The sequence below is a fragment of the Adiantum capillus-veneris genome, chromosome 7 (assembly GCF_014529385.1).
Source record: "Adiantum capillus-veneris isolate H3 chromosome 7, ASM1452938v2, whole genome shotgun sequence".
In the NCBI taxonomy this organism is placed as follows: Eukaryota; Viridiplantae; Streptophyta; class Polypodiopsida; order Polypodiales; family Pteridaceae; genus Adiantum; species Adiantum capillus-veneris.
In genome coordinates, this window is record NC_140937.1 from 121,791,632 (window position 1) to 121,818,757 (window position 27,126).

The 27,126-nt window shown below is 43.4% G+C and overlaps 1 protein-coding gene across 2 annotated transcripts in view; it reads right to left on the bottom strand.

Annotated features, from left to right (window-relative positions):
* Nucleotides 1-5,280: 5,280 nt before the first annotated feature.
* The window catches only part of LOC147454538 (protein NRT1/ PTR FAMILY 8.3-like), a 30,930-nt gene continuing 9,084 nt past the window's right edge, over nucleotides 5,281-27,126 (bottom strand). The window contains exons 3-5 of one of the 2 annotated variants that reach the window (XM_086516457.1): nucleotides 8,760-9,322; nucleotides 6,332-7,187; nucleotides 5,281-5,672 (exon numbers count right to left, since the gene is read on the bottom strand). In XM_086516457.1, the coding sequence (XP_086372583.1) occupies nucleotides 5,652-5,672; nucleotides 6,332-7,187; nucleotides 8,760-9,322 (1,440 nt within the window). In that variant the 3' untranslated portion in view covers nucleotides 5,281-5,651. Of the gene's footprint in view, nucleotides 5,673-6,129; nucleotides 7,188-8,759; nucleotides 9,323-27,126 lie in introns of those variants that run through there. The other variant, XM_086516458.1, reaches the window with a different exon arrangement.

Below are 27,126 nucleotides of genomic sequence, written 5' to 3' on the forward strand. Positions count from 1 at the left end.
CATGGACTTTTCAAAGATCTATGCAAGCAAACAATTGAATACCACAAAGAGAAATTACACGACCACGGAGAGAGAAGGGTTAGGAAAGATATGTGCTATAAAAAATTTATGGCATTATCCATTAGCACAAAAGTTTACATTCAAGTTGAAGACCACCAAAGACCTTCTCTATTTGGAAACAAACCATGTTATACTGGTAGGATTGTATGTTGGTTTATATTATTGTTAGAATTCAACTTTATTGTCAGGAAAATTTTTTCTACTTTAGCCAAGCTCATAAGAAAATAATATGTTTGTTTTTGCAAAGGATGAGATAGTACACAACGTGTTGTAAAGTCCCTTTTTGGTCCCAACAAAGACTGTAGTGCACTAGTCCCTGTTCTAAATATCACGCTCATTCTTTTCACTTATGCCTCGTGGATACCCGAGCTCTTGCATGTGCCCTAGGCTTGTTGTGTAGCCAATGGATATCGGGTCTGTAATCTTGCTCCTATGGGACGCAATATAGGCAGTCATCTCCACCCTATTGTGGGTTGGTGGCTGCCCTTGCTCACAATTAGCCCTCGGCCATCTCCTAGTCGGTGGTTGCCCCCACAACTATTAGAACCATCCAAGGCAGCATAACACCTGGCATTTTTTACAAAGCACTCCTATTTTCTTGAAGAATGGATATGGGAGTGGGAGGACACTTTGACAAAGCCTAACCACCTTTGCCGTTGTCCCCTTGAAGACCATGGGTGTTGCAACATTACATTGCCTTGTCATCAGCCTCTCCCTCTCTCTCTCTCTCTCTCTCTCTCTCTCACACACACACACACACACATACACACACACACACACACACATAAAATTGTAAATTTATACCTTTAAAATAAGCTTCTCATTAATCAATTTCTCTCAAGGCAAGTCTACATAATACAAGTCCTTTCATAAGTGTTTACATAACACATGGATCTTACAAAAACTTGAAAACAGGAAATGCCACACTTCCACAATTAGTTATTTTTCTAATGGCTCACAAGATCGCATCAAATTTATTCCAATAAACCAACTAACTTTTTATGTGAACTAAGACTAAAGTATGTATCCCATCACACTACAGACGGTTTTTGTTGCTTGCTTTAACCCAGCTTGATCACCCATCACTCATGAAGACGATTTCCCCTCCAGTGCGCTAGAGTAAATGTCCTCATTTAGAGACGATGAAATTGGGCACGCTTGATATCCACAATTCTACGCAGATTTTGGCAAGGAATAGCAAAAATTTTGGTGTAGGGAATGGTCCTCCAGTGAGCCACCAACTGGCGATCGACGGAGGCGGGGAGCAAGTCTAGGAGCACATTCTACTGGAACGGTCACTGGGATGACCATTCCCAACCTTCAAAGTTTGGGGGAGGTGGGCCAAGAAGTGCAGGTGACAGCGTGCACACTGCATGGCAAGGACTGCGCAGTTACAAATTCCACATGCTGATTTGGCAAGTTACGATTGCTGCATGCTATAAAAAAATTTGACTGCTGACATGGTGAAGATCGAGCTCGTCAATTCTGGTTGCTAACTTGGTGAGGATCGGGCGGATCTGATGCACGCTGAGTTGCCAGGGTTGGGTTGGAATATGTTGTTGAAGATTACAGCGACTGACCTGTCAGACATCCAACAGCTGCATGGAGGGATTACAGGCTGTTGGACTGCCCAGATTGCCGCCCCCCGACCCATGACTTTGAAGGGGTAGGGAATGGTCCTCCAATGACCGTTCCACGTAAAATGGGAGACCAGTTGGCGATCGACGGAGGCCGGGAGCCAGTCTAGGAGCACAATTTTCTGGAACGGTCACTGGATGACCATTCCCAACCTTCAAAGTTTGGGGGAGCTGGGCCAAGAAGTGCAGGTGACAGCGTGCATAATACATGGCAAGGACTGTGCAGTTGCAAATTCTAGATGCTGACTTGGAAAGTTACAATCGTTGCACGCTAATAAAAATTTCCGGATGCTGACATGGTGAAGATCGAGCAGCTCGTCAATTGTGGCTGCTGACTTGGCAAGGATCAGACAGGTCTGACGCACGCTGAGTTGGCAAGGTTGGGTTGGAAAATGCTGTTGAAGATTACAACGGCTAACCTGTCGGACATCCAACAGCTGCATGGAGGGATTACAGGCTGTTGGACTGCCCAGATTGCCGCCCCCCGACCCATGACTTTGAAGGGGTAGGGAATGGGCTCTAGGAGGCCTATTCCACAGGTCACGCGACCGACGGGAGCTGGGAGCATTTGAACTTTTGAATTCAACCCATCGATCGCTTTGGATTTGTCTTTCTTAGATAAGACTACCAACAATCCTGAGATACGAATAAAATAGTGATCAATCTTTCGAGCTCTCATTTACCTGGTCGCGCTAGGGAAATAGTGGTTGACATAACATCTGCGAGAAATGTCGATGGCTGTGCCTCTTCTTTGAAAAGAACAGACTCATAGTGCTTTGACAGATCTTCAAAATTAAGAATGGAAAAGTTGTCAGGCCACTCTCCAGATGGGAGGACGGTGGGCAATCCCATGCTTTTACTGCCATCTCCGTCTGCTCTCCTCAAGAAGGCAGTTCCACAGGATGCCGCGAAGCATGCAAAAATGGGCACAAACAAGGAAGCTGGAAAACCCTACAAGGGTGTGCTGGGCGTGGAGATAGAGCACACAGACACACATTTGGCTGCCAACATTATTAGGTGCAGGTGTTCCCAAACAATGGCCATAATTATGGAGGTTGACCAAGCTGCTCCTTACCTGTTCACATCACCTACTTGTCCTTTGCTTTGGGAGAGCTAGGGTCAAAAGGAAATATTGATTGGGCAATCGTTGTTGTGCAAGAATGATACTATGAATCATGTGATTCGTGTAGGAGGCTCACACAAGATTGAGGCAAATTGCAACCAAGTTTAGCTCAATCCCTACAAATGAATATAGGTGTGCCATTGCACTTGTTGCTAGCAATGTTAATGTATCCCTGCAGTCCCACATCAATTTTGCTTACTATTATGCTGAAGTAGACAAAGCATTTTAAGAGAAGTACATGCACATAAGGCCGCGTGTGTAGGCTAACTAGGGAGGGCTACAAGCTGAGAAAAAGAGATGTAGGAAGCTCACAAAGATAAGGATATGTGGACATTACATGCACAATTAGCTTGGGTGAAATGGCTAGGTTCTTTAGAACAACTAAATGAAAATGTTGGTACATTCAAGCGGACATGGGGTTGGTGGGGGGGGGTCGGGAGAGAGAGAGAGAGAGACAGAGAGAGAGTTTTTTTGGTATTGTTGAATGTTGAGGAGTCCATCAATCAAAGTCATAAGGGTGAGCGAGACATCGGATTCTGGCTCCGCTATGGCATTCTATCACAAGAAGTTTTGGACAAATTCTCACAATAGTTCCCACATTGTGACTTACCTCAACATCATGAGCTTTTGTGAGGGAGGCACAACATACCTAGCTAGGTACGATTGGGGATAGGGGACCGCCGGCCCGGTGGGGGGGCCGGTGGTCCCCTGCCCCCAATCGTACCTAGCTAGGTATGCGATGCCTCTTGAGCAGAAGCTCATGATGTTATTCATTATATGAAAAACACTGGAAAAGACTCCGTTTTCCTACATGAGAAAATTTCAAAATCTTCTTGTGTATGACATTGGGGCTCATATTTGTGTTGGTAAAAGTTGGTCTCGGGGAACATTAGAAAAGGTTGGGAGGTCGAATAGCAACCAGCTGACCGTCTCAATATACCATATACCTTGTATCCTTACTTCAACTCTTGTCTCCACATCAGTATTAAAAAGACCTTGCGTCCATTATTTATTGTGCATTCACATCATGAACACTAGCACCAGCTTTTGGCACTTTGCTCTCTTGTATGTTGCTTGGAACTCCTAATCCCACACTCTTAGCACTAGCATTTTCTTTGGCCTTGCAACCTTGTAGGTCTTGCAAGTCTTTCCTCCCATGAGCCTAACAATACATGTCTTAGGTAGTTGCTCTCTTTGCAAGAGTGACTGCTGTAGGTTGCAAGTATAACAAGAATCCTCTTGGCACAAAATTTATTTACAGTTTGCAACCAAAATGAAACAAAATGAGCTCACTTCAAGCTAAAAAAGCAGGCAACATAGTTCTAACTTTTCTTAAATACTTGTGTTTTCTTGTATCAAGGGAGTATTGGAACTCCAAAAATTACTTTCACAACACGAGTGTGATAGGAAAATTCCATATGCTTGAAATGTTCTATAAACTCATATAAGAATCACGACAATATGGCTAAATTCCATGAATATAGATTTCTCTTCAAATGAACATAAAACCACTAGAATGGGGATATAATCATCTAGGTCGTATAGTTCTATAGATTCCGAAAGTGGAAAAATGTACCTAGCTGTCATGGCTAGAGTCTAGTTTTGAGACTGAAACCAAAACTAGTGTCACCCCTAGTTACTTGGTGAGCCAAAGGTCGTTTTTTGGATCTTTGAGCCCACAAGTGGCCACTTGGCATGATCGAGACCGCTGCCCACAACTCTGATCGCATGGCCAAGAGCCTCGCAAGAAAGCGCTGCTTTTTACTATTATTACTTGTGCTTGCGTTTTACACCATCTTTCGGTGGAAAAGTACTCACAAGGCTAACAATGTGAGAGAGCAGTGATCACATCCTTGCGAAGCATTTTCCAAGATTCCAACAATCAAATTCGCCATTGAGGAGGTGTACTCCTAGGCTTCACTTTCCCCCTAACTTTCCTTACATGACAATTTGTAAGTTACTGAGAAGTTCCAACGATGAATGCCTCTAGATGCAAAAGTAGGGTCTTTCCTACAGAAAAAGCTAAAGATTTTCTAGGTAGCCCTCTAGATTAATCAATTAGCAAAGATGCTATAGATTTCTCAATTAAGGTGGATGGTACCCTTAGACTAGATGTCCTCCACTAGTCTAAGGGTAGTGGAGAACAACTCTTTTGAGTTAATATGATGTCGCTAATCACAATTGTGAGTATGAAAAACAAAAACAAAAGGTGGATGGTATCCTTAGACTAGTTCTCACATCTCAGTTCTTGTAGAAATAGTGCTCTTGTATGCTATTTCTTTGTGGTAATTTAAGCATTGTTGCTTGTAAATTTTTTAAAATTAGAATTGTCTGTGCAATGTCTTTCATAAGTTGAAATGTGTCAAAGATTTGTGTAGATACTGGCAACATCTTTCAATATAGAAATATACTTCTCTTGATTATGTACACATATACACATTGTAAATGGTATGCATCATGGAAAACCGATAAATAAGATTGCTAGTACTCAAAAAAGGTGAGCTGCGTTCCATACGTGACTTGATCATGGCATATATGTCATCTGATGAGCTTTAAGGGTATACACATACTTTATGTTATTATGAAGCATCTATTTGATAGGCCTCTAAGGAAAACCAATCTGCATATAATTGAAACAATTACCAAATGTCTTCTAATGTTCAATGCCAGCATAAGAACAATGGGTACTGCCTTGAGGTTGTTGTAGTACCTACACTCCACTATTCCTTGTTTTCATTAGAACCATTGATGTATCATGGAATGGGAAAAGTAGCCATATCCTCAAAGCTGACTCTTTATTCACCACCTTGTGACCATCAAAAATCTCCTTGTCATGGGTGGATGCGTGGCTCCTGTGTACATTAAAGTTCCACACAATTTCTTCAAATCCAATGATGTAATCTAAAAAACATTTACCCAAAAGGTGGTTTTCCACATAGTTCGCTATAAATTGTTCCTCATTCATCAACCACGGCTATATGCAAATCTGTCAGACATTCTAACGTATTGCTGTAGCTAGATGATGGCTACAATGGTATACCTGATAGCTCCTAAATCTGTTAATTGTGATACATGAGCTCTTAATTCCATAAATACATGTGTCCGCATGATTGTAGCTATGTTAATATCTTTGCATGAAAAACAAGTCTTAGCTTAATGATATACCATTTTACCTAGATCTTTTAGTGGGCAGCTTGTGCATTTTGTTTCAGTTGAGATTTCTCAAAATATACATAGTAAGAGTGATCTGCATACCTACCTAAACTATATTCATATGAATGTGAGTCCATGTGCAAATGCACGAGCCTATCATTATGCAACTTATATTAACGCGCCAACATTTACATAAAAAGCATGTGTGCCAACAGCATGCCAAACTGAATCAAGGTGCTAAAAGCAATCTTGGTTGAAAGAGAAATTCAGATTTTATCGACTATGTGGGGTTAAAAACATATGAATTGCCTATGTAGGTATATCCTAACATTCCATATCAATGCGTGTGAATGTGTACCTCATTGTCAGCATCATCTGCAAATAAGAAAGGGAGAGCTTGGGCAGATGGTGATAGGTCTTTCCTCAAGGTATATTGGTAATACATGGATGACAGGAAAAACAGGGCAAAATTTCCAAGACTGAGGGCACTAAGGAGAGAGAAGAAATAATCGAGGTGGCCATCATCAATCGAATCAGGTACCCAGCCAGGGTTTCCTGAGAGCTTGCTTACAATGGTTATCAACAGAGAGCTCACATAGTTCCCCAGTGCAACTGATGCTTGAGGTAAAGCAGAGCCGAGACTCCGCATGGCATCTGGCGCTTGGTCATAGAAAAAATGCATCAACCCTATGTAAGTGAAAGTCTCTGAAATACCTGTTGTTACATACAAAGGTATCTGCCACAAAATACTTAAGTTCCCCAACAACCGGACCTTGCGCCGCCGCACCATCTCTACAAGACCAGCCTCTACCATTGCTAATGCAATTACTGGCATTCCAATACCTATTCTCTGAAGACCAGTGAAACCTTCGTCCTGACCTGTCCACTTTCTTGCCTGAGGCAGAAGCCAATAATTATATGCTACCACACACACAACCACTGTTACACAATCCACTGCATATAAGCTTGCAGGTGGAACATTAAATCTTCCTAACTGTGTGTCCATTGCTGCACCTTGGATGACAAAAAGTGAGTACACTTGTGTGTATGCTGTGGTGTAAAGAATTGTGCATGCCCAAACAGGAAGCATGCGGCATAGCCATTTCAACTCTTCGACCTGCGTCACTGTACAAAGGCGCCATGGATTTTCTTTTATTTGCTGAGTTCCCTTGTCAAGATCAGATTCTATGACTGTTGCGGCTTTGTCAAAAAACCTGGACACTCAGAAAACCCATTATCAGTGAGGCTCCTGAGCATAGAGAGAGCCTTAAACACTAGTCTTGTAATGGGCCACCAAAGTGGCTCATGCCTAGATTCTAGAATTTTAAGCATGACTTTTAAATGACATAAAAACTTCATGAAGCTTCTTGAGTATCTTATTAGGATGTGTCTAAGACTCTGAGAGTCATATTTGAGTTAAAAATGCTAAAAATAAAAAAATTACTTTCTAAAAAAGAGCCTTTTTGCGTAAAATTGTATTTACCACTTTTACTTGGGCGAGTAGTAAATGTTGCCAGTCTTTATGTAAGCAACATATAAGTGCGATAGGCTCATAACATACCTATTGAGGAAGTTTTCAAAGAAGTTTGAGTCTGTTAAAATAAATAAATAGTCTACCATTGAGTCAATTTAGTAAAATTATACAAATATTACCCAATTGGTCCTTAGAGATGGCCATGCAAAGACGACTTCAACCCTTGATTTATTTCTCGGTATTTTTTATCAACTCCTCCTATGCGTTAAGACGTATTTCCCTAAGAGAGTTTTTTGGATAGACATCTAAATAGTTGTTGAATTTTTTTTTTTACAAAAGCCTCTTAAAGCCATAAGAGTGGCTATTTTTTTTAGTACTAGTGTTAAAAAGGTACCAGATTTCAGTTTTCTCTAGAACCTACATAATTCTAAATTAATACTAATGGTGATGAACTCGTTCTGGCTAGAAACAATGCTGTTGAACTTCTGCTATGTGTGAGTTGAATTGAGAACTTCTGCCGATGTTTCTCTCACTCCTCAGTCCACCCCTGCTCCGTTCATGTCAAGAGTTGTATCAGAGCACTGCAGAGGTTCTTCCATCACTCTCCCTCTTGAGGCTCTACTCTAGAAGAGATCCCTTGCTCCTCCTCAAGCCTCTGCTCAAGAAGAGCATGTCTTCAGCACCACGTTGTCTAAAGATCTCCCAAGCACTCCTCAAGAAGACTCGTCAAGCAAGACAGGCACAAGCATGCGATTGAAACTATGAAGATGGCAAAGGGTGAAGCCGTTCCACAAACTATGCTCATGCAGGTTTGGGTTAAACAAGTCTTTGTGAATGAAATTGCTCATCAAAGTAGCTCTATTCACGTGTTTAGGGTTTGAGCATGACCATTTCATATGCACATGGTAAGACCAATTTTTGTGATGCCCTGACAACCATGTTTCAAGTTTGAAAGCTACAAGGCCCCTATAGGTGAGGGATGGGGCACACCGCCTTATCACACAAGTTTCGTTCTTCAGATATCAGGCCCTAATTTATGTAAGATAGACTATGTTTGAATAATTCCACCAGAATCTTCTATGGCCTGAAGATGCGGCTCCACACTACATAAGATAGCAGGTAAAATCAACCACTTGGCTCTAATGAGAGCCAAACTTGTTCATAATTGGTTAGAACCACACAAACTTCCCTTAAAAACCATCACTGGTCCTAAAACAGCATTTCAGCCTTGGCTACTGGCTCTAAGATACCTAAAAAAGATTGGAAGTCACATAAAGAGAAAACTTGCCAGCACAGAGATCATCAGGACTACCTCAATGTCTTGCTGTGAAAGATTTTTCGACTACCAGCGATGGCAGATTCTGCATTGGTGACCTCATAAAGTTGCTCACTCTGTACGGGAGTTTTAACATGCCTCTTCCTGAAAGCTGCAGCAAGGACTTGAGCAACTCTGCACAAAGGATTTCCTCCTGTTCTATGAAATCTGTATCTCCCAGTGGGAGCTAGAAACATGGACAGGGCCAGAGCACCTGCACCAGTAGCAAGCCAAAAACCCAATGCCCACCTTCCCTCATTCTCTATGTATGCTAGCAATGTGCTGGCAAAAAAAGTACCCAGAGTCAGCGCAACATAAAACCAGTTGAAAAACTCCAGTTTTTTCACCCTCTCTTTGGGATGTTCTTCATCAAATTGATCTGCCCCAAAACTCAAAACATTGGGCTGGTAACAGCCATAACCTAGGGCTATGATGTACAATGCACCATAAAATAGCCCAATTTGTGTTTTACTTGCATTCTGGCAATTGATATTTGCAACTTCACATGCGGGTGGCCTCAAAGAATCAAGTGTAGCTGACAAAGCTGCAAGAATAATTCCCTGGCACGAAATGATAAGTTAATCCTTTCCTCAAACAAAAGAGCCTCCAAGAACCACAAACATTACCACATCTTCTATAACAATATGAAGTACTGTAAAAACTGTGAAACATGTTAAGATTATGTTCACATACTTCTCGAGACAAAAGAGTGCACTATGTCCTTTCTAATAAACATGTCATGCAAATTTGCAATCAAAACAAGTGTAATAAAGCAAAATCCACCATCATGATCTTCTGTCAGCCCTACAAGGAATTCTGTGTAAGCCAATATGAAGTTATTCCCTCTCCTAGGGCCACCCCTCAAAGCCCCGTTCCTACTCCGCCGCGAAGCCACTCCAAGCCTCCCATCCGCGAATACCCATTGTACCTCCTATCGTCCCCCTCTAGGGGTACTCGAACCTAAATCCTAGCCACAAGAGGCTACTTCCCGGGCTCACAGCCCAATAGGAGTCCACGACCGTCCACGAACAAAGAGTTCCCCTAGCCATGCCTGGCTCCGAAAAGCAGGGTCAATGAGCCCCAATCTGCCCTACAAGATGGGGTAATGCAATGACTCCCAAGAAACATTGGCTTATGCAGTGACCAGTCTGTCCATCTCGATCAAACCATAAAAAGCTCGTGATCACCATTGAATATGCCCTTATTTAGGAGCTTGAAAAAAATCAACATGTAACATACCAAATCATCACCAAGAGCATGCACCTGGTTAGACAGCACAATCCTCCCAAGCAGACGTGTTGGAACTCCAACGAAGCAGCTTCCTCCTAAAGTTAACTCCCTGTGCCATGAGGCAGCTTCTGAGTGCCTCAACGACAAAAAAGAAACAAACAAACAAGGGGGCAGCCCTGTCTCACAGACTGAGACGACGCAAGCCTCAGCCACTGCCACCAATGTGCAAACCTCAAGCACCGTCCTAAATAGGAGGGACCGTAACAAATTGTTGACATGTCAAGCCACAGAAGACCCAAAGGGTTAGGACTCCATGAGCCTAACCCCAGCCAACTTGCAGATTCCGGCCACCGTCTTATAGAGGGATTGTAACAAACTGTTGGCGTGTCAAGCCATAGGAGACCCAGAGGGTTGGGACTGCATGAGCCTAACCCCAGCCAACTTGCAGATTCCGGCTGAGGTGCCTAAACCCTAGCAGAAGTAGAACAAGAAGAAGGATTTACCAACTTACAAGTTCTAGCCGAGTGGCCCATTATTAAAATGGGTTAGGACCAATGGAACTGGCTGAGGGGCCTAAACCCTTAAAAATAAAGCAGACACACACACACACACACTTTCAATAGTTTGCATAAAAACTAATGGCGTGGCAGGCTGTACAGACACCCCGCGTTTCGCGTTGACAGCTGATGGCGTGGCAGCGCTGTAGGGACAGCCCCCAGGGCGAGTACATTTGGACCAGATGCTTTTTAGACTTCATGCTTTTCATGCTTTTTAGACTTCATGCTTTTCCTGCTTTTGGATGGCCAAGGGCCTTTAAATACACGTTGTGGGCTGTCTCGCTCTGGCATTCTACTATGTGGAGAAGCAGAGCAAAGCCACAAAGTTGTACCTCGTTGAAGAAATATAAAGAAATACCAAAAAGGGCACCATCGTTTGGGGCCATTGTAGTCTGGGAGTGGAGCTCCGTCACTCCACGTCTCGTGTGGATTCTCTCTATCTTCTTGTTCAATTGTTTGAAGTGCTAAACGTCTGTCTCCATCTGTTCTTTTCAGTTGGCACGTGTTGCCCGTCCCGGTATCAGAGCTTTAGTCGTATACTTTTCTAAAAGCATACCGGTCCTCCCAAGAATAGACAGAGCAAGATGGCGTTTTTGGACTCCTCGGAGTATTCGCAATTTCTTCTCAACGAGCTTCGGCGACATTCTCTCAAAGCATCCTCAGCAGAATCTCCCAGTTCTGCAGAGCTTTCAACAGTACTTGAATTACATGTTGCCGCCTCTTTGCCTCAGGTTGTTCCTCCTCCAGCACCAGAAAGCACAAGGGCTTCAAATCGGCTCCCTACTCAGTCTTCCATTCCGATTAGGGGAGTTTTTAGGAATATGGTTCAATCTCTTGACGTGTACGCAATGCAACCACCACCTCTGTCACCGTTGCGCCACCACCTCCACTCGGATACAACGGTTGGAATCTGTATGGTTCCCTTATTATTATCTACATCCTTGGTTGCACCAAATCAACCAAAAGATTTCAAGGATTGGAGAACTATAGTAAAATTTTTCACTTTTTCTTGAGTGAAAGATAGGAAGAAAGCCTTACAGTTTCTGCAGCAGTTTGACAACATCTATGCCTTACAGAAGAATCAGAGATCTCTTGAGCCGCAGGATTTCTCAAGGATAATGCTATGCACTGGTGGAGTTTAATTGCTACCCAGCCGCATGCTCCAAGGACTTGATAGGCTTTCAAGACTATTTTTGCTCGAAGCTACATGACCTCATTGTTTGAGTACAGATTCTGTCAGAATGGGGCAGCTTACCGCGGAAACCTTGGAAGACTACAACCAAAGGTTTCTTGATGTTTACCTTCTGATGTCTTTCTTCAAACGGATTCCCTTGGAGGACCAATGCGAGCCCTATACAATTGGACTGCCATCACCATTACAGGGATATTGTCTCTCTAAACAAGTATCTACTATGCAAGAGCTCATGGACCATGCTACAGTTGGTTACAAACGTACGAAAGAAAGATTGGAATTTGTTACGGAAACGCAACTCACCAACACTCGGAATCCTCGACCCCAACAAACTACTTCTCGAGATTCTTGTGACAACTCCAGTCAAGTGGCAGACCTCATTTGACTCAACGTCAACAAGACGCCCTACTCCAAGAAGGCGGATGCTTTGAATGCTTCCAGACGCAACACACCAATTGTCCTACTAGAGGGGATATGCCTCCCGAACAACCACTTGCAAAGAGAGCCAAAACTACGGTAGGACTTGTCCCCGACATTTATGGCATTGCTCTGGAAGGTTCCAACAAACTATGCAAGGCTTATAGAAAGGTAAATGGCTTCAAGGCACTTATCTTCTTTGACTCACGAGCCACCCAAAATTTCATCCATCCCGAATTCCTTCAATAGATGGATTTTGAATATGATCAACTCACTGGAGAACTTGTAACGGGACGGCACCACGTGCCAATTGAAAAGAACAGACTAAAACAGACTTTCAGCACTTCAAAACAACTGAACTGAGAGAGAGAGAGAGAGAGAGAGAGAGAGAGAGAGAGAGAGAGAGAGAGAGAGAGAGAGAGAGAGAGAGAGAGAGAGAGAGAGAGAGAGAGAATCTCTGTGACAGACACAGAGTGGCGGAGTTCCACTCCCACTAACCCCAAACCCTAGCGCCCCTTTTGATAATTCTTTCTGTTGCTTCCACAAAGTACAAGCTTTGGGAACTTTGTTCTACTTCTCCACGTGGAAGAATGCCAAAGAGAAGAGAGCCCACATAACATATTTAAATTTTAGAGGCCCTTGGCCTATCCAAAAGCATCTCACATGAAAAGCATTAGTTGTAAAAGCATATGGTCCAAAAGCAAGCACCTTGCTTTATTTTAGGGTTTGGGCCCCTCGGCCAATGATCTGTAAGTTGGTTGGGTTAAATTTTTTAATCCTAACCCCTTTTGTCTTTTAGGCCCCTCGACCATCTTCAGTAAGGTGGTCTTTTCTTCTTTTGCTTCTTCTTCTTCTATAAGGGCTTAGGCCCCTCAACTAAGATCTCATGTTGGCTAGGGTTAAATTCAAGGAGTCCTAACCCCCTTGGTCTTTAGTGGTTGATACGTCAACGTTTGTGGCAGCTTGAAGCCGAGCTAGCCACCTGGCAAACTCAAACAGTTGTATTTCTCATTGTTGCTCTCCCGGTCACCATCCAAGGGTACCATGGCAAAACCGATTTTCAGATCATGAAGTTGGGCAATTGTGATACTCTTTTGGGCATGCCTTGGCGCGACAAGAACGACGCGACCATCCACATTCAGAACCGCACTATCACTCTGCAACAAAACGACAAGCCAATCGTTCTTAAAGTTCGATTGATAGAAACAAACCTAGAATGATTTTAAGATTGAATTGTATTAAGATACGTTTTTATGTTTGTTTGACAATACTGTTTGAAAAAATTGTTTGAGATAGAAATGAACTGTTTTAAACTTGTTTTGGTGCCGATTTGAAAATGCTAGGTTTTTTATGTTGTCTTCTAAATATCTTCGGCTCGGGCTTTCTTGAGAGGAGTGTTCATGTTTGATGTGGAACCTCTGAACAACACAGACCGGTGGCTTGGGGAGTATTTAGTTGTATATGGAGCCTCCAAGCGGTGCAGGCTATGGTCTGAGCAGCGTTTGGTGGTATCAGTCCTCTAAGCTCATGGCCCAAACCTTTTAGGTTATTTTCGCGAGGCGTGAGGAGGTAGCTATTGAGTAGCTTCATGCCTAAGACTATCTGTATAAAGTGCTCATCGGCGTGTCTGTTGTGTTTGGTAACATGCATATATAAGAATTTGTGTTGCATCGTGATGTGACAACCACTGAATATTCCTAATTGGGTGAGATTGCCTGGATATGTAACTTTAGTGCATCAAGATACTCCTCTAAAGATCAACGTGGTCTGGGTATGATGGCTAATTTTGCTACGCCACAATATTAAGAGCTACGATATGGAATGAGAAAACTAAATGACCCTCGAGATTGACCCTCAGATATTTTGATCTAACTTGAGTTGTTTGGCATAGATAATCGCAAACAATTACTCTTCTTTCAAGAAGGGGAGATGTCACACAACTCCTCACGGGTCAAGCCGTTGAAGACCCAGAGGGTTAGGACTCCATGAGCAACCGAGAGGCCTAACCCTCGGATATTTTGATCTAACTTGAGTTGTTTTGCACATCTGATCACAAACAATTTGTAAGGTGCAGCGGAAGTGAATGTTGAACTTGCTCAAGATGAGTGCTTCGAACTGTGCTCAAGGTTCCTTTTACTTACGGAAGGGAGAGTCTTCCGTTCCTTTAGTGAGAGAGTGCAAATGATCACAAACAAAGTGAATGACACTGTGAATGAAGGTGCTGAGACTAAGAGAGAGAGAGAGAGAGAGAAGAATACGACACCAGAATGTTGTCAAACCCTCCTCCGAAGGCCCCACTCTCTATGGCGAGAGCGGTCTACTATTGATTGCACAAATCTCTACAATGCAATGGACTTGCCGACGATGTCGACTACGATGAGGACGACGATGAGACGGACTGAAATTTGAAAACGCTAATGGCTGAAATCTAAAAATCTTTATCTGCTGAAGACTCTATGTCGGTGACGATGTCGATGGCGACGATGACGCGCTGAAAACGCAGATGCTGAAATCTGCGTTTTCCGGACTAAATCTGCAAACTACGCTGAATCTGACCGTGCGGCGAGGATCTGCTGTGGGAAGGTGAGGTCTGCGAGGTTCGGGACTTTTACTACGATGTCTATGTGCTGAAAACTGAACGCTGGTGCTTTTGGTGGTTCTGTCGTGGTGGATCTGCAAAACGCTGAAATGCCAGGCTGATGCAAAAACGCTAGGGCTGATTTGGGCTCTGCGACAAAAACGCTATGGATCTGCTGCTTCTGCTAATGCCGGGGCTGATCTGCAATGCAAAACGCCAAGGCTGGTTCTGCCATGCAAAAACGCTAGGCTTGGTTCTTGATGAAAACGCTAGGGGAGTCCTGTTGGGGAGTCTTGCTGAGAAGGTGCTTGTTGGACACTCGGTTTCTGCTGCCTCTTCTGCCAGAAATGCTAGCGCTAGGGTTTCTTATATACTTGAGGTTCTAAATTTCCCTACCCATTTCCCAATAAAAGTCACTTAAAAATAATAAGTGAAAAATGGATAAAATAGGGAAAATAGGTCTATGCGCTGTAAAAATGCTCCTGATGGGTTCTGATTGTAATCTGATGATCATGTTGTATGCAACCAGAGGATATGCATCTACTCTAAGTGCCTGGACATGCACGGTCTGCGAACAGACTCACAAAAGTGCTAGATCACTGCCTAATCTAACTGAACTGAACCCATGTCATGAAGTAGCTTGTCCACGTACACATATCGTTAAATGTGCACGTGACACAATTAATCTTCTTTCAAGAAGGGGGAATGTCACAAACTCCTGACGTGTCAAGCCACTGAAGACCCAGAGGGTAAGGATTCCATGAGCCTACCCTAGACAACTTGTAGATTCTGACCGAGAGGCCTAAACCCGAGAGAACCAGAAGAAGAAGAAGAAGGATTTACCAACTTACAGGTTCTAGCCGAGTGGCCCATTATTAAAATGGGTTAGGATCCCAACAACTTATGGAACCGGCCGAGGGGCCTAAACCCTTAACTCTCTCTCTCTCTCTCTCTCTCTCTCTCTCTCTCTCTCTCTCTCTCTCTCTCTCTCTCTCTCTCTCTCTCTCTCTGCGCTGCCGCTGTATGCCACTTGCCCCTTGTCGCGAATGTGAGCAAACCCAACCTCTGGTTGCAACAGCTAGTCCTACTCACGCTACAACCCACATGGGCTGTGGGCTATCGCGCCACCTGTTGGGGCTGCCCACCCTCTCTCTCTCTCTCTCTCTCTCTCTCTCTCTCTCTCTCTCTCTACATTGGCTACCAGCACACCATGGCCACATGAATGACACTGTGAACCTCTGAATTTCCAGAAGCGGCCTCTCTGTCAGGTCCTCACCTACACGCACCATGGGACCCAAACCAATACAGCAAACAACCCCCCCGAAACCGGACATCATGGAAGGGAATACGCCACCATGCTCATTACGAGACATATGGGGACTCATCTCCTCGATGCATACCACCATCATGAAGCAGAGCGATGAAATCAAAGACCTAGCTCTAAAAAACCAAGAATTGGAACACAAGCTCCAAATGCAAGACCTACGAGTCCGTCACCAAGAGGAGAAGATGCAGGAGCTCCAGGGTGCTCTTGCTAAGCACACAGCTACAATGCAAGACACGCTAGCCACACATGATGAAAAGATTGCGCAAATGAATGTATCTGAAAATGTGGGCTCTTGGAAAGATGTATTGACAAACACACCAATGCCTCAGACTTCCTCAATGAACAGAGACATGTATGCTAATGAGGATGACAAAGAATACACCGAACAAGAGAAAAGAAAAATGAACATCGTGATACGGGGCATCCCCGAATCCGACAACGAGAAGGTCATTACCTTGAACACCGACATCACGGAAATGATCTCCGCTAACTTCGGAATGCATGATGTGGTGGTATATGGTGCACATCGAGTAGGCAAGAAGAAACCCGAAGCAAATCGGGCAATCGTATGCACACTTCTGGATGCCCGCAAGAGGGCTATTATCCTCGAAAACGCCCGCATCTACTTAAAGGATAGCTCACTATACATCAGTGAAGATAGAACGCCGAACCAAAAAAAAGACCAGACGTGAAGCATACGAAGCTCGCATGAACAAAAAAACAGCCCAAGCGAACACGAAAGGGGAAGAAAAAGAGGAAACAAAATGACAATGCGAGACCCATGGGTTCACGGAACTACAAGTGACAAGTTGGGATTGCAGAGGCTTCCCGTGGCAGAAAGGAGAAGGATTAACGGAAGTCCAACATTCTCTTTTTATTGGAAACATGGGAACACGATGCATGTAGAATACCACACATTGAAGGATATGTCACACACTCCCTACGGATGCCATGTACAAAAATGAGGGGACAAGGAGTCGTCGCGGTGATATACCGAGAGGAACTCACAAAAATTATCACAATTTGCAAGATAGATGCTCATAACCGGTACATATGGATCAAGTTTGACACAAAACCTAAACCTATGTTCATTGCCGGGCGTTGCATCCCCCATAGAGAGTCACCATTCTATGGTGCCTTCAATGTAGAGAAGAATTACCCTTTCGAGGATCTGTATGCCAATATCCATGCCTATGCACAAGAAGGGATGATTATGCTTATTGGGGACATGAATGCTCGCATAGCACATGCACAAATGCAACTGGTGGATCTCATGACACCTCCAATGCTTGAACATAATGAGATACTAGATCCCACATGGGAGAGATGTTCGAAAGATCTCATTACAAACCCGCAAGGTATTGCATTGCTCAGTATGATGACATCCTTACAACTAATCGCCGTCAATGGAACAAGTAAGTTTGAAAAATCGGGAGAATGCACATGCTACACGGCCAACAAAGGCATGAGTGTTATTGATTATGTATTGATTGCATATGAGGCATCCCATATTGTAAGTAATTTTACAATTGGGAAGAGGTCACCCAATTCGGACCACACCCCAATCCATGTATGGCTACAAGTTTCCACTCAAAAAGCACAAAAACAGCCCCATGCCCGATCATGGACATACAAAATGCAAGTGGACAAGAAAAGAATGTATGCAGAACATCTAGACAATGCACTTGCTCATGTACCCATGCCATCACACATTGAACAAACATGGCCAATTTTCAAACAAGCTCTATATGACGCCGTGGAACAAACAATGGGAAATAAGCATCGGCGAGGAAATCATGTTAAAGGGCTACCGCATAACCCATGGTTTGATGAAGAGTGCATATGTAAAAAAACAATTGCGGGCACTGTCAACGACGAACACGGAATGGGAAACTCTATCTAAAAACTACACAAATCTCAAGAGGCGGAAAAGAAGAAACTATGAGCTACGCACGGAGACACAAGCCATAGCCAACTTCAAGAAAAATCCCAAAAAGGAATGGCTGAAAATAAAAGGACGAAGACATGACATTATGGGGGATATAAGCTCAGATGACATGTACATGTCTGTGGAACAACTATATGTGCATAATAATGCGGAAGAAATGCGACACATGCAAACCGATCTCCATGCCCAAGACCACTTTGATTTCGAAACGGTTAAAAGAGGCATACAGAAACTTGCAAATGGGAAAGCTCCGGACATACTACACTTGAACACAGAAATGCTTAAATGGTCAGGTATGAGAGCCAGAGAGTGGATACATAGAATACTAAACCAAGCCATTGATCAAGGGCTACCCGAGGATTGGCAAAAGAACTAGATCAAAGCACTTTACAAAAAAGGGGATGTAAATCAGCCTACCAACTACCGTACCATTATGGTAGGATCTTGCATGGCAAAGCTTTTGGGAAGCATCTTAGAACAAAGCATAAGCACATGGGCGGAGACAAATGGAAAACGAGCAAAAGAACAAGCAGGTTTCCAACCAAAACATAGCACCATTGATCACCTTGTTTCACTCAAGGTATTAATGGAAGAGAGTCGGCTAAAGGGAAAAACATTATACTGTTGCTTTGTAGATTTCACCAAAGCCTTTGACATGGTCCCGAGAATGGGTACATGGAAAAGGATGGAATGCATAAAAGTATCGATGCATCTCAGGAGTGCGGTAGTGTTACCATATACATGTGGTAGTGATGTGTGTGAACACATTAGGACCGACGGGGCATTTTTTCTCTCTTTAGGAGGTTTTTTCCCCCGTGCATTGTATATACGCCCATCACTCTAGGGCTATCTATCTTTTTATAGCACACTAAGTAACACACTCTCTATTGTGTGCCTTGAGCTTCCTTCATCTTCTCCAAGCTGTGTGTGTTTCTCTGCAACCCTAATTCCAACAATTGGTATCAGAGCAAGTCACGTCCTCCCGAGCTTAGTCACCAACTGCTCCAGCACACGCCTGCTCACTTTCTCCGATTTCAGTGAGCTTTCGCAAGCGTTTGCCAAAAACATGCAAGGCTCATTTCGGCCTCCGTTTCCACTACAGACAGTACTGCACAGGCTATTTCGTCATTTTGTGCAGAATTTCTGTCAATGCCGTTTTCTGCATAATAGGTGCCTTATAGTCTTCTACGGTTTGTGCTATATAGCACAGGTTGTTCCCGCTCCGTTTCTCCTATTTTCGGGCAATTTTCACATCAAGTGCAACATTTACCATGGCTGACAACAAATGTGTTCAAGATGTTTGCTGTTGAGGACAGGTTGGATGGGGACAACTACCCTATGTGGGCTTATATGATGCAACATGTTCTTGTGTCAAAGGGTGTCTGGAACATTGTGCAAGGCATTGATGTACGTGCTGGTTCTGAAGATGTAGGCGATGTTGAGGATGTTGCAGGTCTTGCTGCAAGGATTACAACTGTTAGAGTTGTTTTGCCTACGGCAGACAAGCTCGTTGGGATGTTAAGGATACGCAGGCTCATGCATTGATTGCGTTGTCTGTGAAGCGCACCATTGTTCCTCACATCCGTTCAACAAAATCTGCAAAACAGGCTTGGGATATTCTAGCAGGTCTTTATGCAAGCCGCAATGAGGCTAAAATTGCTTTGCTGCGTAAAGAGCTGGAGTCGAAGATTATGCATGAGGAAGATGATATGGACACTTTCCTTGCTAGTGTCAAGGATATCAATGAGCAACTTATTTCCGCAGGTGAAGTTATTTCAGACAGTTCCCTTGTGCAGACTGTTCTTGATGCCTTACCAGATTCCTACCAGACTTTTGCTAGTACTTGGAGATTGATAACCCAAGGAAATCCTGAAGTTGTCAAGTTTGATGCATTATGCACATTGCTGTTGCAAGAGTCACTTTCTAGAAAAAACAGGACTAGGCAACGTGCAGTTGAACAGGCTTTTATTGCTTCTCAAAGAAAGGGTGGTAACAGTAATGCAACCACTTCTTATGGTTCTGCTGCGAGTGGCAAAAATTCTGTTCCTAATGCTTTTGCTAGCAGCACTTCGTCTGGCAATTCTGGTGATAAGGGCAAAAAGAAGATGCATTGCCATTATTGTAAAGCCAATGATCACTTGATCAAGTCATGTCCTAAGTTGAAGGCCAAAGAGACTAAGAAGAAAGAGGGTGGTTCCACTGCAAATGCTGGTTCCACTACAAATGCAACCATTGTTGAGTCTTCTGTGAAAGGAGACTGTGTTGCTGATGTTGATGCAGAATGGGCTTTTAGCGCAGAGTGCACTTACAATCCTGCTGTCCATGATGCATGCTTGTCAGTTGCTGCGGATTCACATGAGTGGTATTTCGACAGTGGTGCTACAAAGCACATTACCTCACATCGTGAATTGTTTACCTCTCTCGAGTCAGTCCCTCATGGGAATTCAGTCACTTGTGCCAACAACGCCTCTTATCCAGTTCAGGGAGTTGGAAAGATTGTGCTCACTGCTGCTAATGGCAGTTCCTTCACACTTGTTGATGCACTTTATGTACCTGGGATCAAGAAGAATCTCTTGTCTGTATCCGCACTTGCTAGACTTGGACTTGTAGTCAAATTTGTCGATGACAGATGTACAGTTCATGATCTCAGTTTTGGTGATGAAATTGTTGCATTTGGGCTTTTGTGCCGTGGGTTGTATAAGCTCACTTTGTATGACAAGTGTGGACAAAATTTTGCAAATGCTGTTGCAGATTCAAGGGCTATTTCAGATGCAAAACTTTGGCATGCACGTTTTGGTCATCTGAATTTTGTCAGTTTGTTGCGTTTGCAAAAATCTGATATGGTTGCTTCTTTGCCGCCTCTTGAAGCACCTGTCAAACATGTTTGTGAAGGCTGTATTTTGGGTAAGATGCAGCGTTCTAAATTTCCAAAGGATGGTTCCGTTTGGGCCACATGCAGGTTGCAGCTTGTGCAAAGTGATGTTTGTGGGCCCATGCAAACTCCGTCCTTGGGCAATTACCTTTACTTCGTGACTTTCATTGATGATTACTCCAGGCATGCATGGGTATTTCCGCTTAAAGCGAAGTCCGAAGTTTTCATGTGCTTCAAACAATTTCTGGCTATGGCTGAAAATGTCTCGAAATGTACTATGGGCACCCTCTGTTCCGATCGAGGGGGGGAGTATATGTCTCATGAATTTAATGCATTTCTGGCTAGTCGTGGGATAAAACACCAATGTACAGTGCCTTATACACCTCAGCAAAATGGTGTTGCTGAGAGGAAAAACAGGTCACTGACGGAAATGACATGATGTATGGTCAAGAGTCAAGCTTTGCCGCATTCTTTTTGGCTTGAGGCCATCATGTGTGCCACTTATGTACTTAACAGGTGTCCTACAAAAGCTTTGGTCAATTACTCCATATGAAGCATGGCATGATAGAAAGCCTTCTATTGAGCACATGCGTGTTTTTGGCTGTTTGGCATATGCTTTGGTGCCACAAGTGCAGCGCAGAAAATTGGATGATAAGGCTCTCAAATGTATTTTTGTTGGTTATAGTGCTGAAAGCAAAGGTTACAGGTTGTATCATCCGCAAACAAAATGTATTCTGGTTTCTCGGGTGTAGTGTTTGTGGAAGATTCTGTTCAGCCCTTGCTGTCATGTACTAGAGACAATAATGTAAGCTCACAGAACATTTATGACACTTTGTTGCCTCTTTTCAGTGGTGGAAATACGAATGTAAGTTCCAATGAGGCAAATGTACAGCCTATGGGGGTTTCTGAAAATGTTTTAGATTAGCCTATTACTGATGTTTTAGATTAGCCTATTACTGATGCAGATATACATGATGTACTTGATGAGGAAAGGGCTGAAAATGAGCAGGCTAGAGGTATGCCAAAATGGCAGGTGCACACTTTGCGTGACAGTAAATTGGATACACCTTTGTCTAGTCGTACTCGTTCAGGCTCTCGCCATGCATCTTATGCATCAGATTGTTATGCTTTGGCTGTGTCTAGTTTACATGATGTTGAGGAGCCTCTGTCTTTTGATGAAGCACAGAATTCAGAAAATTGGATGGCTACCATGCAATCAGAATATGATGCACTTATAGAAAATGACACATGGACTTTATGTGATTTGCCTCCTGGCAAAAAGGCCATTGGTACGAAGTGGGTTTACAAGTTGAAACCCAAGCCGGATGGTGAGATCGATCACCATAAGGCTCGACTTGTTGCAAAGGGTTATGCACAGCAAAAAGACGTAGATTATGAAGAGACTTTTGCTCCCACTTGTCGTATGACTACTGTGCGTTTTCTACGTGCATTGGCAGCTCATTTTGGTTGGGATGTACATCAATCAGACATTGTTACTGCTTTCTTGAATGGTGACATATTTGAAGAAGTTTATGTAACGCAGCCTCGCGGTTTTGTCATAAAAGGACAAGAGGACAAAGTGTGCAGATGTAAGAAGGCTTTGTATTGGTTGAAGCAATCTCCTCGTGCTTGGTATGAGAAAGCGGACACTCATTTGGTTGAACGAGGCTTTCGTAACAGTCCAACAGAAAGCACATTGTATGCAAAGCATGAGGATGATGTATTTCTCATTGTGGTTCTTTATGTTGATGATTTGTTGATCACTGGACCAAATGAGAGACATATTGCTGAATTTAAGGCTGATTTGAATGCTACTTTCAAGATGAAAGATTTGGGGCTGTTGCATCATTACTTGGGTATACAGTTTATTAAACTGTGTGATGGTGGTATTGCCTTGTGTCAGAAAAGTTACATAGAGACGTTGCTATGTAAGTTTGAACTTGAGGATTGCAAACCTATTGCCACTCCCATGGAAACAGGTTTGAAGTTGAGTCTACATGATGCTGGCGATCCTGCTGATGTCACTCTTTACCAAACTGTTGTTGGCTGCCTCATTTATGTATGCAACACGAGGCCGGATATTCAGTTTGCAGTCTCACAGGTCAACAGATTTATGCATAGCCCAGGGTCTAAGAATTGGCAGGCTGTCAAGAGGATTTTCCGCTACCTTAGTGGCACTTTACATCTTGGCTTGCTTTATCCCAAGGGGGGATCATTGCCGCCAGACTTACATGCTTTTTCGGACTCAGATTGGGCTGGTTGTTTTGACACGCGAGTGTCCACAAGTGGTTTTTGTTTCATGCTTGGCAGTTCACGTATATCATGGTTGAGCAAGAAGCAACCTACAGTGGCCACTTCAAGTTGTGAGGCTGAGTACAGGGCAGTCTTCACAGCTACGGTTGAGTGTGTATGGCTCATACGCCTTATGGCTGATTTGGGTGTTGGACAGGATACTGCCAACACTATCTACACTGACAGTCAGAGCGCATTGGCAGTTGCGAGGAACCCATTTTTTCATGCTTGCACAAAGCACATTGAGGTGCATTACCACTATGTCAAGGAGAGGATCTCTGCAGGAGAGATCAGCTTGGCTTATGTGCCAACACAGGACAACCTTGCAGATCTTTTCACAAAGGCATTGTCTCGTGAGAAGCTTGAAGCTTTCCGCAAAGCTTTGGGCTTACTCCCCTTTGTGGACTGATCATGTCCTTAGGGCATGGCACTTCCCTTTACTCATGTGCCAGCTCTCGTTCACCGCATCACTCCAGTGGGGATATGTTACCATATACATGTGGTAGTGATGTGCGTGAACACATTAGGACCGCCGGGGCATTTTTTCCTTCTTTAGGAGGTTTTTTCCCCCGTGCATTGTATATACGCCCATCACTCTAGGGCTATCTATCTTTCTATAGAACACTAAGTAACACACTCTCTATTGTGTGCCTTGAGCTTCCTTCATCTTCTCCAAGCTGTGTGAGTTTCTCTGCAACCCTAATTCCAACAGGTAGCACGTCTCTATGACAGAGTCATATGTCAACTAAAAACGCACGAAGGGCTGTCCAAAGCTTTTTCGAGCAACATGGGGGTCAAACAAGGATGCCCTCTCTCCCCTACTCTTTTTGGATTGTGCATTGATCAAATAGAAAGCTTCCTCCCTCAACTAGAAGGGGATGAACCAGCCATCGGGATGCTTACACTTCTCATGCTCATCTATGCAGACGATGTGGCTCTTTTCGCCCATGACATAACATCTCTACAGAAATTGGTCGATGTGTTACATGCTTTGGGTCTATCAATCAATGTAGACAAAACAAAGTTCATGATTGTAAAGACTCGTAAGATGGATATACACGCCCCACTCATGTATCAAGGGAAACAAATTGAGAAAGTCGACAGTTTCAAGTACTTGGGGATTGACATCCCGTGCAACTATGTTTGGGGACAATGCGCACATAATAGAATTGACATCGGCCATGCCAAGTACTATCAATTTGAAAACATGTGCACACAAAGGAGCATAAAAAGATGGGAGATAAAAGCGACCATTTTTGAGACATGCGTGGTGCAAGCCATCCTCTACGGAGTGGAAATCTGGGGAGCAAGCATTTCAGCCCACACATGGAATGAAATTGAAAAAATTCAGAAAAAGTTTCTATGTCAACACATGGGGGTCAAAAAGACGACACCATACTCCGTGCTACTCTTGGAGACAGGCAAGAGACCACTAGAAATGAAAGCATTGCAAAAAATGTACACGTATATCATGAAGGTCAAAGCGATGCCTACTACTCGAATCCCCCGCATTGCATGGGAAACGGGATGTGTGCCACAAAAGACAAAAAAAAAGCAAATTTTTGTCATCGAGCCTCATACAGGACATTAAGAAATGGTTCGCTAAATGGAATGTAGAGGCATATGTGGACATGCTTATTGAGGAGGGCAAGGAGGGAGAACACATGCTGAATTCTGACATTGCATTACTAAATAGCCTCCACACCAAGTGGAAGACAACGCAACACCGCTCGAAATTTGAATACTATTGCAAGCATGTCAACACAAAGTATTGGGAAGGCTATAGCACAAAACCAATGGAAGCCCAGGCCCACATACAAACACCCATGCCCCACATGGCACAAAGAGCCATCTCTTTGATGCGCACAAGGTCACATATGCTCAAAATAGAAACAGAGGGCTGGCTGAAAATTGAAGCTTCTAAACGGATATGCACATCATGTACAATGCAAGCTCCCGAAGATGAAGCACATGTGACATTGGAATGCCCAGAATACGCTCACATCTGGGCTAATTTTCAACCACTTCTAAGCGGTTGTTCTACCTTTGCGGACCTGTTATCCAAGACAGACCCCTCCCCTACAACTCTCAGAACATACCTCACCCGCATACTTGAGCATCAAAAGAAACTCATAGGAACACAAAAAGAGAATAACACACACCACACCATACACCCTCGTGAGGGGAGACTATGTATCACTTTGAGGTCCCACGGGTCATTTCTGGCCCCCCACAGACGTTAATACCAAATCAAATCAAATCAAATCTCTCTCTCTCTCTCTCTCTCTCTCTCTCTCTCTCTCTCTCTCTCTCTCTCTCTCTCTCTACATCCAGAGTGCAGATGAGGACGGTCTCTAGTAGTAGTATCTTTGTTCTAGTTCTTTTGTACCCAGACATGGTATTAAATTCACCATTTTGTAACAGATTAGTCTCATAGGTCATTTTGGCCTTTTGAAGATGTTAACATAACATTTCATTTCATTTCTCTCTCTCTCTCTCTCTCTCTCTCTCTCTCTCTCTCTCTGGCATTCTATCGTGTGGAAAAGCATTGCTGGGGGAAATCGTCACCAAGGGGGGCAACCTACTGGCCTTGGCCTGTGTTCTCCTTGCTCTTCTGCCCAATAGTGCTAGCCTAGGTTTGCTTATATATTATCTTACCCAAATTGCCCTACTCAGTTCCCAACAAAAGTCACAATAATAAGTGAAAAATGTCAAAAATAGGGAAAATAGGTTTAATGCACTGGAAAATGCTCCTGATAAATTCTGTTGGATTCTGATAGTAATGTTGATGATCATTCTGTGTGCAACCAGAGGATATGCATCTACTCTAAGTGCTTGGGCATGCACGCTCTACGAACAGACTCACAAAAGTGCCAGAACACTTCCTAAGCTAGACTGACTGAACTCTTGTCATGCTGTAGCTTGTCCACGGATACATAGGGTTGGATGTGTCACGTGACATCTCCTCCTTTTCAGAGTGAGGTACTGATACCGAACTGTATGGCGTCAAGGAAGATCGCCAATAGCATCCGGAATCCTGGAAGGGACTCTTCGCCGGCCCACTCTGATGTATGGGTCTTGCGATACTTGAACTTCATAAAGGTCTGCAACGTTTGCTTCTTTGGGCCGCGCCGAAAGCAACACAAAGTCTTCTGTGGCTCCTTCGATGCTTCAACTTCGTCTAGAGTCATGCTTCTTTCTTCTTCAAGAATCTCCATGGCTGAAAATTCCTGAAACCACTTTCAACACAAAAACATAAACATACCCATTCCATGTAAAGTGACTGGAAAAAATCTTGTCTTCCTCAAAACTATGCATGCAATGTAGATGAACAAATAGACGGAGTGCCAAACCGTTCACCACACACATGCAAACAATGAGATCGAATCTTGTCTTTCTGATCCAAATCAATCAACTCTGGCAATTCACAATGAAAATACCCATGCTTGGTGCTCATACTTTCTTGTGCTCGTTCTACGTATGTGTCATGCCAAGGAAGAGACATGGAATGTGACTTCCTTACATACATACTTTTCAGCTTTTCATGAACAATTCACATACATTTGTGCTCATTCATGAGTGAAACAAACGTGCTCAACGTACAATATGTCATGCCTAGGAAAAGGGATTACATAAAAACTTTGACTAAAATACAGGAAACGATCACGAATGAAACACTCGAACAATGTGTGCTGACAAATCATTCGAACACATAGTACTTCCTATAAGGTTTCTTTGAACCTAGGCTAGAGAGCCAAGATCGGTTCGTCGTGTTTAATCGAATCTGCAATGAAGTTAGCTTTGCTAGAAAAAGCATCAACTAAACCATCGTCCTTGTGAACAATCACGTCTTGATCATACAAATCATCATGCTTGTGAGAAATCACATCTTGATCATGCAAATCATCATGCTTGTGACAAATCACATCTTGATCATCATGCTTGTCATTG